Raw genomic sequence first — 19,048 nt, forward strand, 5'->3', positions numbered from 1 at the left:
ATACAGTGTGGTACAGCTCAGATAAAAATACATTTCCACATTCCTCCATTTTGTTCTTCACAAGGACAACTTAATCCATTCTGATCTTGTACAGTCTCTCTATTTCCATTTCCACGCAAGAGCCTTCAGTAGTTGTTGCTACTATAACTCTTGTCATGGTCTCGGTAGGTAACATGGTTTTTCCCACCCTGGCACAGCAACACTTAACCAAGACAAGTAATAGATATAGGGTGAAGACTATCAGCAGGAATATGATCAAACCCTGTACCATAGATCTCCCTAGGGATCCCAACGATCCCGATGCTCAACCCCACAAGGTGATACCGTCCTGGCCAACTGTCTGTTTATACTCTATTACCTTTTTCCTAATGTATTCAGCTAGACTGCCGATTTCTTCTGATTTATCCAGGATATACGTACAGCATTCTCCACCTATTAATGCGCATGTCCCTCCTTCCTTGGCTAGGAGATAATCTGAGGCCATACGATTTTGGAAAGCCACTGTTCGAATAGCTACCATTTCATCATTCACCCCTTCGAAGGCTTGTGAAGTTGCGTTGGCTACTGATTCGACTAAGTTCCCGTAACTGCCATTCGGTTGAATATTTCATTTAGCCATGTCAAATCCCGTTTAACTCTATGACTTCCATAGGCATCCCTTAAAGTCTTTATTGATCTGATAAAGGGTACCACATATCCTAAGTAACAGGACCCTGTCCAGTTGGCTGGTAACCATGGGTAGGCTTTATGGCCACAAATAAAGTAGGTGCAATTATAGGACGTCAGCTCCTGGTCCTTTCGCGCCATCCATACGCGAGTGGTCTCACCTTCCCACCCTTCACCTGAGGCTTTGTTATGGACCATTGTCCAGCCAACGGTTGCTATCTTTCTCCCATCAGTGGGATTTTTTGTGGCTTGCAATTTAGTCATTTGGAAACACTTGCTGTGTCCCGTTTCTAGTCCTTTAGTCTCATTACTCACTAGGCATATTATACCCTCAGGATTTCCTATTCCGGGAGTAATACTTAGGAAGGGAGGCTGATGGTTATTATTATAATTTGACTGGTACCATCCCTGGAAGGTTGTAAGTTTATACCCCGCTGACCTCCATTCTGTTTGTTCCTTCGTTTCGGACACCTTGGTTAGGTTTGTCCTATTTTGCACTATCAACCATTCTACCATTTCTGATTCGTTAAAGGGGACAGATCTTAGGGGAATACCCCCTTCGGAGTGGACAGGTACATGGGAACATATCCAACAACTCGACAAGTTTCTTTCTTGAGCATACTTATGACTCAGTGTCATAAATACGTTTACTTGCAGTTCCCTTCGGTGGCGTGTCTGTACCCCTGGTATAATCAATAAGGCAAAGTAAAACCCTGTCAAGCCCAGCACCATCAGTCCCCATAGTCCGTACAGTTTCTTATTCAATCTTCCTTTTTCTGTTCCTCTGGTTCCTTCTTCCCTACCTCCTGGTTGGGTGCCCTTTTGCAATGGGACGCATGGATCCATGTTGGTCTTTCCTTTACCTTGATTGTAGTATTAGTCGCCAGCAAGACCTGGTATGGTCCTTCAAATCTTGGTTGTAGACTGCTTTTTCTTTTAAAGATTTTGATGTAAACAAATTCCCCAGGCTCCAGGTTATGACACTTCCCTTCCGCTGGCTTGACTTGAGCTTCCTTTACCTGTGAATGAAAGCTGGAAATACATTTGGTTAGTGCAATACAATAATTCAACATATTTTCTTCCATTTTGTGGATGTCCATTTGTTTTGCAGTAAATGGTGCTGTAAAAGGTAGTCATTGGGGACGTCCCATAACTATCTCATGCGGTGACAGGCCTGTTGTTCTGTTGGTTGCAGATCGCATTACCATCAAAGCTAAGGGCAGCAGTTCTGTCCAGTTCAGTCCAGTGTCATTGCATAATTTTGCCAGCTTATTTTTAAGCGTTCCATTATATCTTTCAACAAGTCCAGCTGATTGTGGATGATAACTGCAATGAAAACGTTGGTTAATCTGCAAAGCTTTACACATTTCTCTTGTAACAGCTCCCGTGAAATGTGACCCGTTATCACTAGAAAGCTTAGCAGGGATTCCGAAGCACGGTACGATTTATTTTAACAAACATTTAGCAACAGTAGTGGCATCGGTCTTTTTACATGGAAAGGCTTCAATCCATCTAGAGAACACATCTACAATAACGAATACATACTTGAATCCCCTACACATAGGTAATTCAATAAAATCCATTTGTAAATGTACAAAAGGCCTCATTGGATTTGAGTGGGAGGCAGATTCTACTTTTTCCGTCTTACCCGGATTCATTGTCTGACAGGTAACAATTTGTTTTGCAATTGCCGAAATGCCTGGTGCATATCAAGTTGCCAAAATATAATCTGCCACCCCCCTTTGCCTGCATGTGTGAATGTATGAACACATCGGGCAATCCATGGAAGTAAGGATCTAGGGGCCACCACGCGGCCGTCGTGGTGAACCCATATTCCTTCTGGATTTTTTTAACATTGATCCTTCGTCCAGGTCACCACCTCCTACTGGCCTGTGTCTGAAAGGCCAGCACATCATTAATAGTGGGTGGTGGGTCTGAGCAATTATTTTTCCTTAGTGGAAACAATGACACCTGCATCCCCCCTTTTGACAGAGCTGCTGACTTAGCTGCATTATCAGCTCTGGCGTTTCCAAGTGCCACCTCATTCGACTGGCCTGTATGTGCTTGGCATTTGATAATGGCAAGTTTCAAGGGGCATTGAATGGCTCGCAGGAGATTTTCCACTTGTTCTGCATTTTTGATAGTGGTTCCTGAAGAAGTCAGGTACCCGCGAATTTTCCAAATTTATCCATAGTCATGTGATACCCCAAAAGCATACCTGGAATCAGTGTAGATATTAACTGTTTGTCTTTCAGCCAGAATACAGGCTCGAGTTAACGCAAACAATTCGGCTTGTTGGGCTGAAAAGGAGTCTGGAAGAGAGGCTGTTTCGACAACATTAAACTGGGTTACAATTGCATAAGCCGCTCTAGGTTGGCCCCGATCATTTCATAAGGCTGATCAGTCAACATAGTACACTAGATCAGGGTTACACATTGGTACATCTGTTAGATTGATGCATGGTTTAGTCACTAATTCGGTTACCATTTCACATGAATGGGGTTCGCCGTCTTCTTCCGTGGGGAGTAGAGTGGCTGGATTTAAGGTGGTACATCTTTTCATGATAAGGTTCGGGATTTGATAACAGTTCAACTTCATATTTAGTGGTTCTTGCAGAAGTTAGGTGTTGGGTGGCACATTTAGTAAGTAAAATCTCGACAGTGTGTGGGATGTATAGAATGGTTTGATGATTTAGAGTTATTGTCTGAGCCTGTTGTATAGCGTAATAAGCTGCTGCCAACAAAGGAAGACATCCTGGTAGTCCGCGTGCCACTGGATCTGGTTGGGTACTGAAATACGCTACCGGTCGCTGCCTGTCCCCATGTAACTGAGTCAAAACAGATTGTGCAAAACCCAACTTGTGATGAACAAATAAGTTGAATGTCTTAGTGTAATCTGGTAATCCCAAGGCTGGTGCTGAAGTGAGGGACTGCTTAAGATTCTGGAAAGCATTCCGGGATACTTCATTCCAAATCCTTCTTTCTGCATTGTGAGAATATAGTAGATTCATTCACAGCTCGTAGGTCTTGGACAAACCTCCATTTGTCGCTATTGGGCTTCTGAACCGGAAGAATCGGTGTGTTACACGGACTTCTCATTTATGCTTATAGTGATTCACAGATCACAGAATGTAAAGTATTTGTTTTATAATTTTATTAAAAGGCTTCCAAACCCAAGAATTTTCTAATACACCCAAAATGTTGATCAAGGAGATCACCTGAAATATCTCAAAATCCCAATTCAAATATTGTACTGCCACTCTTTATCTAAAAAACAAATCCTCTTACTGAGCTAGAAGCTTTCGCGTCAAGATTTTACACCAAGGTTTTTACACCAAGCGTACTTCCCCAGCCTGCAGCCTCGAGAGACCCACAAAGGCTTTTTTTTTTTAAAAGGCATTACAACTTCCCAAGGCATTACAACTTCCCTTCCCCATTCTTTATCTTACTCCTAGACTAAATTTATGTCTTTCATACCAATGTAATCAATGATTGCGTGTGTTCTTTCAATAAGTAAGTGAGCGTGTCAAATCAATTCTCTTTTTTTTTAAACCGGGACCATGTCTCAACAAACCTATCCTTTGTGCATTTCCTAGCTCAGTAACTTCTCATACGAATAAATCCACACCTGCGCTTCTAGCTTAAAATGTCTTAAACTTCCCACATACAGGACAACACTATGAAGGGTTAAAAAAAAACTTCACTCGGTTTGAAAAAGTGGGTGGAGCTAAAACAAACAGGCAGCTCCACAACCTTTCCAAACAGGCTTTCAGACACATGAAAAAAAAAACACAGAAGCACTCTCATTCAAAGACAGACATTCACAAAAGTCTCTCTCCATTCAATAAAGCTTTTTTTGTTGGCCAGCTTTATTTATTTTTTGAATCCATAAGTCACTATCAGGTTCTCTTTTTTTTTGACATATTGATTTACTTCCTCTTAATTTTACGTGGGCTTGAAGAATCGGAACCCAGGCCTTTTCTATTACTTTCTTTTTTTTTTCTTTGTCTCTTCTACCTGGGTCTCTGTTTATAACTCCTCTAGACATGTTGTTCTCTCTGAATTAAATGAACCATCGGGTGGAAATGGCCTGTTTTCACCCTCAGTCCACTTTACCCATTTTTTTTTTGTGGTCAATTGAAGACTCACCACAATTCTGGAGCGTGACATAGGCTGGTGTGCCTTTTGGTGGTGTTTTACTTGCTCCGGCACCCGTTCCGGATGATTAAGATTTTCCACCGTTTCTGATCTCACAATCCTTTCGGTCCACCGAGTTCTCTACGCCCACTTCTCCTGGCCGTTACATGGCCTGAAAAGGCTCTTAATTCCGGCTCAGTCTGGGTGTGTGAGAGATGTTGGCACGAACCAACCGCAGTTGATCAATCAGTTACTGTTTCTTTTCTTAATCAATCCTTGTTTTCCCTTGTGACTCTTCCCGTTTCTCTAATTGGAATGTCGCTCAAAGGTATTGAACACAACAGTATAACAAGGACAACTAGGACAAACAACATTCACGCGAGTATACAAATCATAACCTTAAACTCAATCTAAACAAATAATCAATTCTCAGTCTGCATTGTACGCCACTACAGACCGAGTCCTTAACTTATCCTAATAAAACGTACAAAACTTATGGTCCCATTACCTTAACTCTTATCACATAAGAACCTTCGATAGTGCTCTTTTTACCTTTTCTTACTGAAACCTTCCCCGGGCTGTTTCAAGATATTTCCAGAACCAGATCTCTTCTGCCTGTGAGCTGAGAAAGAAATGATCACAAAAAATAACTTTAGCTTTTAAATGTCGAGTCTCGTAGATTGCAGTACTTCCACCGTGGACAACAGATTACATATGCAATTCAACAGTGAAGAAACCTCTTGTGAGCAAAAGGCTCACCTTGTTTTGGCCACTGAAGCCTTTCACTGGAGAGGCACTATGCCTGTATCCATTTTACTCACAGGGCAGAGAGTATGCATCTCGGTGGAACCTCCAAGAAGTAACTGTCGAAATCTTGACCTCCGATAAACGACTCAGACACCTTCAGCTCCGGCAGAAGTTTCTTTAATTTACTTGCTAGCAAGGGAAAGGTCACACTCAGTCAATGGCTAAGTGAACACCTTCGAAATGGTACAATTTCACGAGATATTTATACAGTCAAACCCAAGTTATGGCCTCTCCCTGTGTATTGGCTCTGTCTCGCAGTCAGTGAATACAGATAAAGAGTTAATTACCATGTCCTTGTCCTGACATGGTTTCCAGATATTTCCTTTTGTCAGGGTTATTAGTTGGCCAGCCGGCCATCACTCGATGAGAGTGTGGTAATGAGCTATTACCTGCCTTGCATTGTGTCAGGATTGTCCAATTTCCTGGTCAGTTATCTTTTTGCATCAAATGGATGAGGTCTGTACAAGAGATAATGGCTGGTGGTTTGAGTACTTCGAAAAGGGTGGGGTGGAGTGGAACTGGTGTTGTATAAACAATAGGAGAGCACCATGGGGGGGAGGGGGTGTATTTGTCTCAGCAGGACTTGCCTCCCAGCTGTCTGGTGGCTTTCAAGCCAGGTTTAGCTGTTTATGCAAACCGACTGCTTGTTGCAGAAATTCCTGGAAGGACCAGGACTCCATTTTGTTTTATATTAAAAAGGGCACAAAAATACAGTGTGGTACAGCTCAGATAAAAATACATTTCCACAATCTCAACGACAACCTCTCTGCGGAAACGCAGCCTTTTGACACAATCAGCCTCGCTCATGTCCAGGTACGAGCGCCTGGCTCGATATTGCCGACGTGGGTAAGGTCTCCTGCCCATCAGCCTACGGGCTATGACGTTCCTGGTGCGGTGAGCTCTAATCAATTCTCTCCTATGCAGTGAATTGCTGGTGAACCGTTGCATAATCCGTGGTGTTGACAATGCAGCACCCATTGTACAATTACAAATTTAAGTTTCAAACTGGCTATCTGGCTGCCTCTCCCTGTCCCTGGCCGAATGTCCTCAGCTTCCCTCGCAACTCGAAGGCTGGCTTGCTGTGTCTTCAGCCACCATCAGCCACTGCCGCCGCCTCTATCCCGTGGTCGAATAGCCTCAGTTACCCTTGCAGCTCGAAGGCTGCTTGCTGTGTCTTTGGCTGCCGTCGAGCCACTGACGCCGCCCCTGTCTGCTTCACACAGGTAGGAATATTCAATATTTTGTATTGGCTTTGTTTATAATTTTTTATTCAGGATGGCTCTTTACTTGTATAAGTAAATGCTTGTAAAATTTAATTACTTCCCTTCACCCCCTCCCCCTCCCCCCCGCCCCCGTTCCCTACGCCTGATTTGTAACCTACGCCTGATTTGTAAAGTGTAGGCAAGGTTTTCCTGAGCGTACAAAAATCTAGACTTACTCCATTCTAAGTTAGTTTGGAGTAAGTTTTCACTGCCTAAACTTTCAAAATAGGTGTAAGTGGCCGGACACGACCACTTTTGAAAAAAAAATCTGTTCCAAAATGAAACTGTTCGAACTGACTATAACTGGAGCAAACTAAATGCCGAGAATTGCAATTTCGAAGATACTCCATTCTAAACCAGTTGCTCCAATTCAGGCTGAAACTTGACCCTCATGTTTCTATGGTTCTAAGTTTCACATTGTGTAGCTGATAATTAACATTTACAACTCTATTTACAACCCTTTTTACGCACACAGTTGAACAGATAAGCATTTTTCTTTTGGAGTGTTGTGAGTCTATGACCAAATGCATCTTGCAAATAAATCTCATTAAAAATATATTAATCAGTATCGATGTGACAGGTTTAGAGATTTGCCATCAGCGACTGACCGATTAATACAAGTAACTCGGTTCGCTATCTGGTAGTCTCTTTGCAAAGCCACAGCTGTCTGTCCCTACACCACTGAGCCGCACTTTATATGGACGTTCCTACAACAGTTACAGGATGCGCTGTGGCTCAGGAGGCTCCACAAAGTGGGGACAGTTCAGCACACTTGAAATCATGCTAGTTATCATCTTTCTGCTTCTGCTGATTACGTGCGCTGGGTTGATAGCCATCGCATGGCTCGTGATCCACCAGCCCCTGGCTGTAGGTGAGTTTATTCCAAATCCTAATATACCAATTGGATGTGCACTATTACAAAGCAATATTTAACCCCTGTGGTGCTCCACGCATCACTCTCACTCCACGAAATTCCCGGTCTCAGCGTGCCATCGTGCAGAGGGCAGGATCTTCGCCACTGAGAGGGAGGGACAGTCAGGGCAGCGTTTGCTTTTGGAGACTTACCTGGGCATCAGTTCAAGCATTCCCGGGTGGAGGCCTTTGGCGAGGTTAGCTGCCTGACCTCTTAGATATAACTCAGGCAGGTCAGAGGAGAGAAAGTAGGTTCTATTTATCCACTTTCTAATCATACCTCTCCGCCCTTATGTTCAGAAATGGAGTTATGTCTTGGATGCGCGGTGTTCATATATGAGGATGTCTGCAACCTTACAGGATGTCTGTAATGTTAGGGGATGTCTGTAATGTTACAGGGTGTCTGTAATGTTAGGGGATGTCTGTAATGTTACAGGGTGTCTGTAATGTTAGGGGATATCTGTAATGTTAGGGGTGTCTGTAATGTTACAGGATGTCTGTAATGTTACAGATGTGTGCAATGTTACAGGGTGTCTGTAATGTTAGGGGATGTCTGTAATGTTACAGGGTGTCTGTAATGTTAGGGGATGTCTGTAATGTTAGTGGATGTCTGTAATGTTAGGGAGTGTCTGTAATGTTAAGGGGTGTCTGTATTGTTAGGGGGTGTCTGTAATGTTAGAGGATGCCTGTAATGTTAGGGAATGTCTGTAATGTTACAGGATGTATGTAATGGTAGGGGGTGTCTGTAATGTTAGGGGATGCCTGTAATGTTAGGAAATGTCTGCAATGTTACAGGATGTCTGTAATGTTACAGATGTCTATAATGTTAGGGTATGCTTGTAATGTTACAGGGTGTCTGTAATGTTACAGGGTGTCTGTAATGTTAGGGGATGTCTGTAATGTTAGGGGTGTCTGTAATGTTCGGGGATTTCTGTAATGTTAGGGGTGTCTGTAATGTTACAGGATGTCTGTAATGTTAGGGGATGTCTGTAATGTTACAGGATGTCTATAATGTACGGCGGGTATCTGGAATGTTAGTGGTGTCTGTAATGTTAGGGGATGTCTGTAATGTTACAGGGTGACTGTAATGTTAGGGGATGCTTATAATGTTACAGGGTGTCTGTAATGTTAGTGGATGTCTGTAATGTTACAGGATGTCTGTAATGTTAGGGGATGTCTGTAATGTTACAGGATGTCTATAATGTTATGGGATGCCTGTAATGTTAGGGATGTCTATAATGTTAGGGGATTTCTGTAATGTGTGGGGATTTCTGTAATGTTATAGAATGTCTGTAATGTTACTAGTCGGTCGCAAATTAGGGAGTGTTTACATATTAGTGGTATTTGCATGTTCGGGATTGTTGCATGTTAGGGCATGATTGCAATGTGAGGGAGTGTATTATGTTAGACATGTTTTCAGTATTAAGGGGTTGACTGCATAAGGAGGTGTTTGCATGTTTGCATTATATTATTATAATTTACATATTTTCGTATTTTGATATATCCCAAATTATTCTTGGTGCCCTGTCTCTGTGGGGAACTGGGCGGCTTGTTTGGGAAATAAAGGGGTCAATTCCTCATTAAGGATTGGCGCTCACTGGGGTCGCTGGTCAGCTTATCACAGAGTGTTATGTATGTAAACATTATCAATGTGTAAGACTTGCCACCAGGGGGCGCACCTCTGGGAGACCCAAGGGTCACCTGCACACCCCGGGCAAGCAGGTATAAAAGGCAGTCTACCATGCTGCTTCCTCACTCTGGAGTTACAGTAAAGAGATCAAGGTCACAACAGTTTGAGCTTAAGATATACAGTCTTGTGGAGTTATTCTAACCGTAACACAGAGCATGGCCCCTTTCTCTCTATTTAAATGAAGGGATGGAAGTGACGCTGCTCTGCTATGCTCTCATTTTAATTGGGCCTCTTTTATTTGCTCTTATTTTATCCATAGATAACCATAACATGACCAACCATACCGCCCAAGTCTCAAGGGGCTCCTTTACGATAACCCGAGGAGCCTCGTACACTACTCAGTTACAAAACAGATCCTCGCTGCAATTCAAGGCTCTCGCCTTTGATGTCCAACACCTGGTAGGTGTGATTTAGCATTCAGTTATTCACTTTAATCCTTGTGTTAAAGTTACGTGGGGAGCGACGGAGAAAAGTCAATTGTCCTTTAGACACACAATGCAACTCATTGCTGGCAGAATGTAGTCACTCCAGAGACTTGAGCACAAAAATCTAGGCTGACACTCCAGTGTGATACTGAGGGAGTGCTGCACTGTCGTAGGTGACATTCTTGTCCTAGGGTCAGTTCTTCATCTGTGTTTTTTAAATTATTGTTCTACGTAGTATTTACAGACCCAACTAGCCGGTGAGCCTCCTCCCACCCTACTTTACCTAGCCCCATCAACATAACCTTCTACTCCTTTCTTTCTCATGTGTTTATCAGATGCACCAACGTTAGCGTCCTCGACCAGGCCAACATCTCCAATGTCTCTAAGCACTGACCGCACTTGACCAGCTCCGCTGGGCAGGCCACATTGTCCGCATGCCTGACATGAGACTCCCAAAGCGAGCGCTCTACTCGGAACTCCTACACGGCAAGCGAGCCCCAGGTGGGGCAGAGGAAACGTTTCAAGGACACCCTCAAAGCTTCCATGATAAAATGTAACATTCCCACCGACACCAAAGATCGCCCTAAGTGGAGGAAGAGCATCCAGGAGGGTGCTAAGCACCTCGAGTCTCATCGCCGAGAGCATGCAGAAGGAGCGTGCGGGAAACCAGACTCCCCCACCCACCCTCTCCTCCAACCACTGTCTGCCCCACCTGTGACAGAGACTGTAATTCCCGTATTGGACTGTTCAGTCACCTGAGAACTCACTTTTAGAGTGGAAGCAAGTCTTCCTCAATTTTGAGGGACTGCCTATGATGATGATGTTTATCTAGCTTCCATTTAAATGCATCTATCGGGATGTGGGCATCGCAGGCAAGGCCGGCATTTATTGCCCATCCCTAATTGCCCTGAGAAGGCTGCCTTATTGAGCTGCTGGTAGCACTTTCATGCAACTGAGAAGCTTGCCAGGGCAGATAAAAGTTAACCATTTTGGTATGGAGTCATGACAAGCTGCATCACCTTGTCCGGAAGAGTAGAACCAGAGGACATGGCCTGCATTTGAAGAGGGTAAATTTGAAACAATATTTCAGTGAGTGGGTGGTCAGTCTATGGAACAGGCTCCCCAAGGAGATGGTGGGAGCAGTTAGTATCGATTTATTCAAATGCAAATTAGATAGATTTCTTTCAGGAAATAACATTGAGGTACAGTATATGAGTGGTGTGAGAGATGAGGGGCTGGATTTTAGGCTGTTCTATTTTCGAGGCGAAAACAGAGGCGGGGCGGGAAAGTTAGCGGCCGGGAATGGTTTGCGCTTTGGTAAGGAGGTTTGGGCACCTGGGCCCTGTGTCAGGGGGCGCAACGCGAAGGGAGGCTTTGTACACGTTTCGTGGCGCAAGGTTGGGATACTCGCGAACTAACGTGCCGGGCCGTGTGCGCTCCGAGAGAGGCCTGGAGGGGGGAGGGGGAGAGAAGGCGAAATCTTAAAAAACCCACAAAAACATTCCCAGAACATTGCCCACACCACCACAACACAAATCGCTGAAAACATTAAAAGAACAAATACTCGCACTTACCTACGGAGTAATTTACCTCCCTCTGGGCCGCCGGCTATGCCGGACCGCACTGATTTCCCAGGCGGTCATTGCAGGCACACTTCCAGGTGGACGGATCGGGGATAGGTCCAAACTCCCACCGGTGTCACCACCAGGGCGGTTGCACACCCAGCGCAGCTCTTCCCTGCAAAAGACGGACTGGAGGATCGCGATGGGGCGCAGGAGATCTGAACGCCGCCTTTCACACCGCTCCGCGGAGAAACCCGGAGTGTAAAGGACCGGACAATCCAGCCCAACGTGGGGTGAGTGAGGTGTGCTCGGGAGGAACTTTGGACCTGCGGTTCCCAAAGCTCTCCACCATTGGGGGATTCCCTCACCTCATGTCTGGGTCTGTTATAGGCTCATTGATGGAGACTGATCGTCAAGGTACCAGGATAGTGGAAATCGAACGAGATGGACTGAGTCTTTCCTGGTCAAGCACTGCCTATTTCATAGAATCATACAGCACAGAAGGTGACCATTCGGCCCATCGTGTCTGTGCCGGCATTGACAGAAGATCACTTGTTCCCTCAGTGCTCTTCTGCAGATAGCTGTGAATGACCCCCCCCCCGCCCTCCAAGCCCTCCCCAATCCTACCTCATTCTGGTTATTAAATGGACGTAAATGTAAAAATACCGATAAAGATTGCGGCCTATTGCCAAGGTACAAAGTGCACTAACGGTGTGGTGTAACGCGGCAATCGTTTGTTCCTGCAGATACGGAACATGTTCCTGCTGGGTGGACTCCGTGAGCAGTACAAAGGCTGTCAGCTTCTACAGTTCCGGTGAGTACCTCGCTGGTAACTCAAGGCGCTGGCACAATGAACAGACATTAGCACCAGCCTACAGAGCTCAATGCAAGCTCAAGGAACGCTACCTCATCTTTCAATTCATCCCTTTACAACCGTCCAGCCTCAACACCGAGCTCAACAACTTTGCACCATAACCACTTGTGGGAACAGCAGGCGCTGGCAAAGACCCTGCTGTTCCCCTTTACATCCTCCAGACCCATCCTTTGTTTCTTAACTTGTCCCATTTCCATCCCCTTTTACCCTCGCACCATCATCCCTTTAGTCATTCTGTCTCTCCTGCCTTCCACCCAATCACAGACTTTCCCTTTTGCTCTTTCCTCCCCTCCCCCCTTTCCCTGCTTAAAATCTGTTACATCTTTAACTTTTCCAGTTGTGACGAAGGATCATCGACCTGAAACATTAACTCTGTTTCTCTCTCCACAGATGTTGCCTGAGCCACTGAGTGTTTTCAGCATTTTCTGATTTTTATTTTCTATAAAGCCCCTCTGACCTTTCGCTTAATGTAATTGAAACTGATCTGAAATTCACAGATTAACGCTTTAACTGAGGCACTTTGTACAAATGCACAATCGCGTTTATCGCTAATCCTGCACAGACCGAGCTCACACTCTCTATGTTCTTTGGAATCAAGGACTTGTATTACTTAGTTGCCCTGTGCTTGGTCATCATCATCATAGGCAGTCCCTCGAAATCGAGGAAGACTTGCTTCCACTTTAAAAGTAAGTTCTTAGGTGACTGAAGGGCCCAATATGGGAATTACAGTCTCTGTCACAGGTGGGACAGACAGTGGTTGAGGGAAGGGGTGGGTGGGACTGGTTTGCCGCACGCTCCTTCCGCTGCCTGCACTTGGTTACTGCATGCTCTCGGCGACAAGACTCGAGGTACTCAGCACCCTCCCGGATGCACTTCCTCCACTCAGGGCGGTCTTGGGTCAGAGATTCCCAGGTGTCGGTCTACTGAGGGAGGGCTGCATTGTCAGAGATGATGTTTTTGGATGAAACGAGACCCTGTTTTCCAGTTTAACTGGATGCAAACGATCCCACAACAATATTCGAAGAAGGGCTGGGGTTTCTCCCAGTGTCCTGTGCCAGGATTTATCCCTCAACCAACACCAAAACTAGTTATTTATCTGGTACGCTGTATGTGAGACCTTGCACGCAAATTGGCTGCATTACTTCAGCAACTGCATGTTAAAAGTAATTCATTGGGTACAAAGAAAATAAATAACTTGCGCCTTTCATAACCTCAGGACGTCCCAAAGCGCTTTACAGCCCATGACGCACCTTTGAAGTGTAGTCACTGTTGTAATGTCGGAAACGTGACAGCCAATTTGTGCACAGCAAGCTCCCACAAGCAGCAATGTGATAATGACCCGATTATTTGTTTTAGTGATGTTGATTGAGGGATAAATATTGGCCAGGACACCGGTGATAACTCCCCCTGCTCCTCTTCAAAATAGTGCCGTGGGATCTTTTACATCTGCCTGGTTTTATCTCATCGGAAAGATGACACCTCCCTCAGAGCAGCACTGGGAGTGTCCGCCTGGATTTTGTGCTCACAACCTTCTGACTGAGGTCAGAGTGCTACCCACTCAGCCAAGGCTGACACTCAAATGAAGCACTTTGGGACGGCACTGAGGAGGTGAGAAGGTGTTGTGTAAATGCCAAGGGGCCGAAATTGATGGGACTCACTGCCCACTGCCGCCCACTACCGCCCACTGCCACCGACATTCCTCCTCGAGTTGCGCCCAGTGCCACTTTGGAGGTGGCCTGCAGCGGGCAGGAGGGGAGAGCCGCCAGGAACCGCCCGCTGAGTGGAGCAACTGACCTCCCGCCCGCCGAAATGGCAGATTGGTGCAGGCGGGAGTCGGCGGGAATCGGCGCCAGAACAGGGGGCTGGACCGCCGCGAGGAGGATGGTCTGTCCCCGACAGTGAGACTGAAGATCTGAAAAAAAAAAAGCTGAGTAATAAATGTTAATATATTTTCTTTACAGCGACTTACCTTGATGGGGTCCCCTGAAGGTCTTGAGATTTTTTTTTTTAAATGTTCTTTCTTTGCAGGTCTTCGTCCCTCCGTGGGCCCGACTGCATCCTCAGCAGCACTTGGGCGACAAGTGCCTTTGCCGCCGAGAATGAGAGCTCCCGCCCGCTGCCGCCCAGATTGGTGGCGTAAGTCCCTCCTTTGCCGCCGGCTGCCCTTTCAATGATCTTTGTGCCGAAAACCCCGCCCAGAGTACCGTCAGGTACCTCGGTGGCCATCGGCGGTCCTTTGGGCGGCACTTGGGTGGGCGGGGGCCTTCAGCAATTTCGGCCCCTTGCAAGTCTTTCTCATGCTCACCTCAACAGCACCCTCTTTCATGCAAATCTAACAGGTTCGCACAGCTGACTGGAGTAGTGCGACCTGAACTGACTGTTAGACTGAGGCTCCTACTTGGGTGGTCCCCCACTCACTGCACTGAGCCCGTCCATCAACGGCAGCTTGGGGCCATAAAAGGCGCGGCGAGCAGCGGCCATGGGCCGCGTGGAGGCATGACGCTGCAAGGTACAGCGCGAGCTGGTGCAGGAGGGCAACGGCTATGAAGAGTGACGTCATCAAGATCCAGGTCGGTGATTGGAGCGTGGGCAGGTACAGCAGGAGCGGCAAGGTCAGGGCGAAGGAGCGGCGAGAGACTGTGGAGGGACGTGATCGGGGCCCAGGGGAGGCGTGAGTTCGGGGCCAGGGGCCCAGGGGCAGCACGGGCCCAGCCCACACTGCGACGTGTGTGCGCACTCAGTCTGTGCAGCAGAGCTGGTCTCCAGTCGTCTTGGATAACCCTTGCCACTGGACCAAGACCTAGCTCTGTCAAGCCCGTGTGGTGGCTGGTGTGCAACGGCCACCCCACGTTAAAAATATCCACGCACAGGCATCTTCCACCCTTCAGGATGTAGATCGGGTCCTTCATTGAAACACATGTGAACTCATCCTTTTGGTATGGAAGCAAGTCATCCTCGATTCGAGGGACCGCCTATGATGATGATGATGATGTGGGTCCCCACTCCTAACTATATCGATTATTTACTGTACCAGATTCTCAGTAATGCTAGCTACAACTCTGCTGGCATGTGTTATGTTGCAAGATGCTAACCCTTATATCTTTAAGAAAGAAAGACTTGCATTTATATAGCACCTTTCACGACCTCAGGATGTCCCAAAGAACTCTACAGCCAATGAAGTACTTTATGAAATGCAGCCACTGATGTAATATAGGAAATGTGACTGCCAATTTGCACACAGCAAGGTCCCACAGCATGAGATAATGACTAGATAATCTGTCTTTAGTGATGTTGATTGAAGGACAAATATTGGCCAGGACATCGGGGAGAACTCCCCTGCTCTTCTTCGAAATAGTGCCATGGGATCTTTTACGTCCACCTGAGAGAGCAGACATACACGCGCAGGAATTTGAATGGGCAGCGCAGCCCGATAAAGGGGCCACACACCCAAATGTAAAATAGAGGGTGCATTGGTGATCACCTGTCCTAATAGTTCCTTATGTGGCTTGCTGTCAAATCTTTCTCTGATCATCGCTCCTGTGAAGCACCTTGTGACGTTTTTAACTGCGTTAAAGGCGCTATATAAATGCAAGTTGTTGCTGCTTCTTGTGCTTTTCAGAAATGGCAGTGTGGTTGTGTTGTTCGACCTCCACTTCACCGGCACCGTGTCAGATGCCAAGGTGCGCAGCGAAATGGTGACCGCTGTCGAAACTAACGAGGGGTTCTTTCTGGGAAACTTCCGAGTCAACACGAGCAGCATTCATATCACAAGTAAGGGAATGGGCGGAGGGCTAAACGGTGACGGGGTGATGGTTTGGGGAAGAGCGTTAGCTGTTGCCTCTACTTCACCGCTGGGGTTTGACTGAGCCGATTGTTGTATACTCACCAGCACCAGGGGAGTGGACATCGAGCGAACCAATGCCAACACCAACAAGCAGACACTGAGATTAATGCCTTCCTTAAGAATATCAAGACCCATTTTTTATGAATGGGTGTCACCGGCCATCCGCCCAGGTTTTCTGGAGGGTTATTGGGCAGTGAGCTAACCTACTCCCAACCTGCTCAGGCGACGCTCTACATGCATTTGTTCAACCGATCCCATCAAGAACATAAGAAATAGGAGCAGGAGTCGGCCATTCTGCCCCTCGAGCCTGCTCCGCCATTCAATAAGATCATGGCTGATATGATCATGGACTCAGCTCCACTTCTCTGGCCGCTCCCAAAGAAGTCCGAAACGCCCTTTCCTTGCTGAGTCAGCTGATTGCAGCCAGTGTAACGATTGGCCGAAGCGGCCGTGGGCTAAGGGAGGGGCCATTCCCGATCATGATTGCATTCCAGTCACCCTTGCTGAAAAGTACATTCGTTCTCGCGATCTGGGCGACGTTGGCAAGTCTGGAGAGACCCGTATGTAGACATGCTGAATGCAGGAAGGCTGGAGCTGGCTGCCTTCAGGACAGCCCAGTGGGAAAGAGTCCTGAAACATGCGCTAGACCTCCTTATTTACATAAGCAAAGAGGCCTAGCGCTTGTTTCAGATCCCGGGCCCTGGACGCCTGTACTTCAGCCGTTACCAATATGGCGGGTGGCAGACTGTTGCCTGCGTATGCCGCCCACAGTATTGGACACATAGGCGCCCGTTTTACTCCTGTGGACAGGATTGAGTGCGCAAGTGAAGTGCTCTACAAGTGAATAGCCAGTTGAAGCTCGCTCTCCCAGCTCACACGTGGAGAATGGTCAAGTCTCGGGGCAGCCAGCAGCTATAGAACTGTATCCAACACTCGTCAGTGACTTCAGGAGAGGAGGGAAGAAATAGGAGGAGGAGAAAAGAAAGGGTTTTGCTGTTACTATGTCTGATTTTCACTTACCGATGTATTTTTTTGTTTCAAAGAACATTGCTTTCCAGGAGACAGGATGTGTGCCGATGGTATAACCTGTGTCGATGAGGACTTGTTCTGCAATGGAGCAACGGATTGCCCCGACAGTTCAGATGAAGACAAGCAACTTTGTGGTACAGTTATCTTTTGGTTTCTTGCTTTGGTTGTGATGTGCATTTAGGTTCCAACATTACCACAACGACTACACTTCAAAAGTCCTTCATCAGCTGTCAAGCGTTTTGGAATGTTCGGAGGCTATAGGAATGCTAGTACTTTCTTGCTTAGTATTGGCATCACAGACAAGTGCTGTCCGCATTGGCAAAGGTGCCAGACCTGGAGTGTATGCATGGACTCAGGCCAGGCACCTGATACCGCATTGAGACTGGAAAGTAAAGCTGGGGTGTGTCAAACCCCAACTGTGGAGACCCGACCACATGTAAATGTGAACTTCAGCAGTTCAAGACCAAACTCAGATTCAATTTCCCACAGAGCCTTGTAATGTCACCAAGCGGTGACATAATCTGTCGACTAAGCTTCGCAATAGAAACATAGAAACGTAGAAATTTACAGCGCAGAAGGAGGCCATTTCGACTCATCGTGTCCTCGCCGGCCGACAAAGAGCCACACGGCCCTTGGTCAGCAGCCCTGAAGGTTACATATAAACCTATGAACAATGAACAATGGCGGAAAGGTAAAGAGCACCCGGCCCAACCAGTCTGCCCCACACAACTGCGACACCCCTTATACTGAAACATTCTACACTCCACCCCAACCGGAGCCATGTGATCTCCTGGGAGAGGCAAAAACCAGATAAAATCCCAGGCCAAATTAGGGAGAAAAAAATCTGGGAAAATTCCTCTCTGACCCATCCAGGCGATCGGAACTCATCCAGGAGATCACCCTGGCCGTATTCGATTACCTGCAGTACTTACCATTATATCTGCGCCGTCCAACAAAAGGTCATCCAATCGAATCCCACTTACCAGCTCTAGGTCTGTAACCCTGCAGGTTACGGCACTTTAAATGCCCATCCAACCATCTCTTTAAAGTGGTGAGGGTTTCTGCATCCACCACTCTTCCAGGCAGCGAGTTCCAGATCCTCAATCAGAAACTGAGAAGGAGTTCAGGAGAAGGAGCGAACATCAGCTCTCCATAACTGCAGTGACATCAGGAACCGTTTGCAGTCGGTTTGCTGTGTGCAGGGTAAATGAACCTTATGATGAGCATTAAAGTTAAACTCACTTCCGTGTCCACTAAAGCTGTGCCCAATAACGGGGCTACATTGCCTGCTGGGTGAATCTTTGGTTCAAGCATTTCTATTCCAATTGGTACACCGGTTAGATTTGTATGTCATTTGCTTTTTAGGTTTGCTTCCTGGCTGGTAGTGAGTTATCAATACAAGATGTCATTAACTGATCCTAAGGAAGCAATGGCAGTGTCCCAATTAGCTTTGGTGTCCCCAGTGTGAGACGTCGTCCCGTGATTGTCACCCAGCAACCCACCGCTTTGAAATTGATGCAGGATTACGCGAGGTTTGGAAACGACCCTTCCTCCCCATTTCTGCACCAGTCAGCTACCCTGATCCACTTTCTAGGTTGACGCATGAAAAAAGGCCTTTTGGGTGAGGAACTGTCCTCCAACATGGGTCAGTGCCTTTGGTGTGAAGAGAGATGTAGGTGTGGAAAATATCGCACACACACTTTCCTCACTCAGAATAAAGTCTGTATATTACACGATCGAATCAGTACCTACCAGAACTAAACCTCTGGTATATAGTGTGCACTTCCTACATGTGTTGCACCTACTTCCTGTCACACTTTAGCCATCACACTTTAGACGTT

General features: G+C 46.5%; 1 protein-coding gene across 1 annotated transcript in view; it reads left to right on the forward strand.

Annotated features, from left to right (window-relative positions):
• Positions 1-5,007: 5,007 nt before the first annotated feature.
• Positions 5,008-19,048, forward strand: part of tmprss15 (transmembrane serine protease 15) — a gene marked incomplete at its 5' end in the record, with an annotated part of 92,091 nt that continues 78,050 nt past the window's right edge. Inside the window, 7 exons of the mRNA XM_070892673.1 lie at positions 5,008-5,019; positions 7,625-7,742; positions 9,733-9,872; positions 12,207-12,274; positions 15,954-16,105; positions 16,215-16,268; positions 17,222-17,341. Coding sequence (XP_070748774.1) covers positions 5,008-5,019; positions 7,625-7,742; positions 9,733-9,872; positions 12,207-12,274; positions 15,954-16,105; positions 16,215-16,268; positions 17,222-17,341 — 664 coding nt within the window. The remainder of the gene's footprint in view (positions 5,020-7,624; positions 7,743-9,732; positions 9,873-12,206; positions 12,275-15,953; positions 16,106-16,214; positions 16,269-17,221; positions 17,342-19,048) is intronic.

This window comes from Pristiophorus japonicus, chromosome 11 (genome assembly GCF_044704955.1).
Source record: "Pristiophorus japonicus isolate sPriJap1 chromosome 11, sPriJap1.hap1, whole genome shotgun sequence".
NCBI classification, from domain to species: domain Eukaryota; kingdom Metazoa; phylum Chordata; class Chondrichthyes; family Pristiophoridae; genus Pristiophorus; species Pristiophorus japonicus.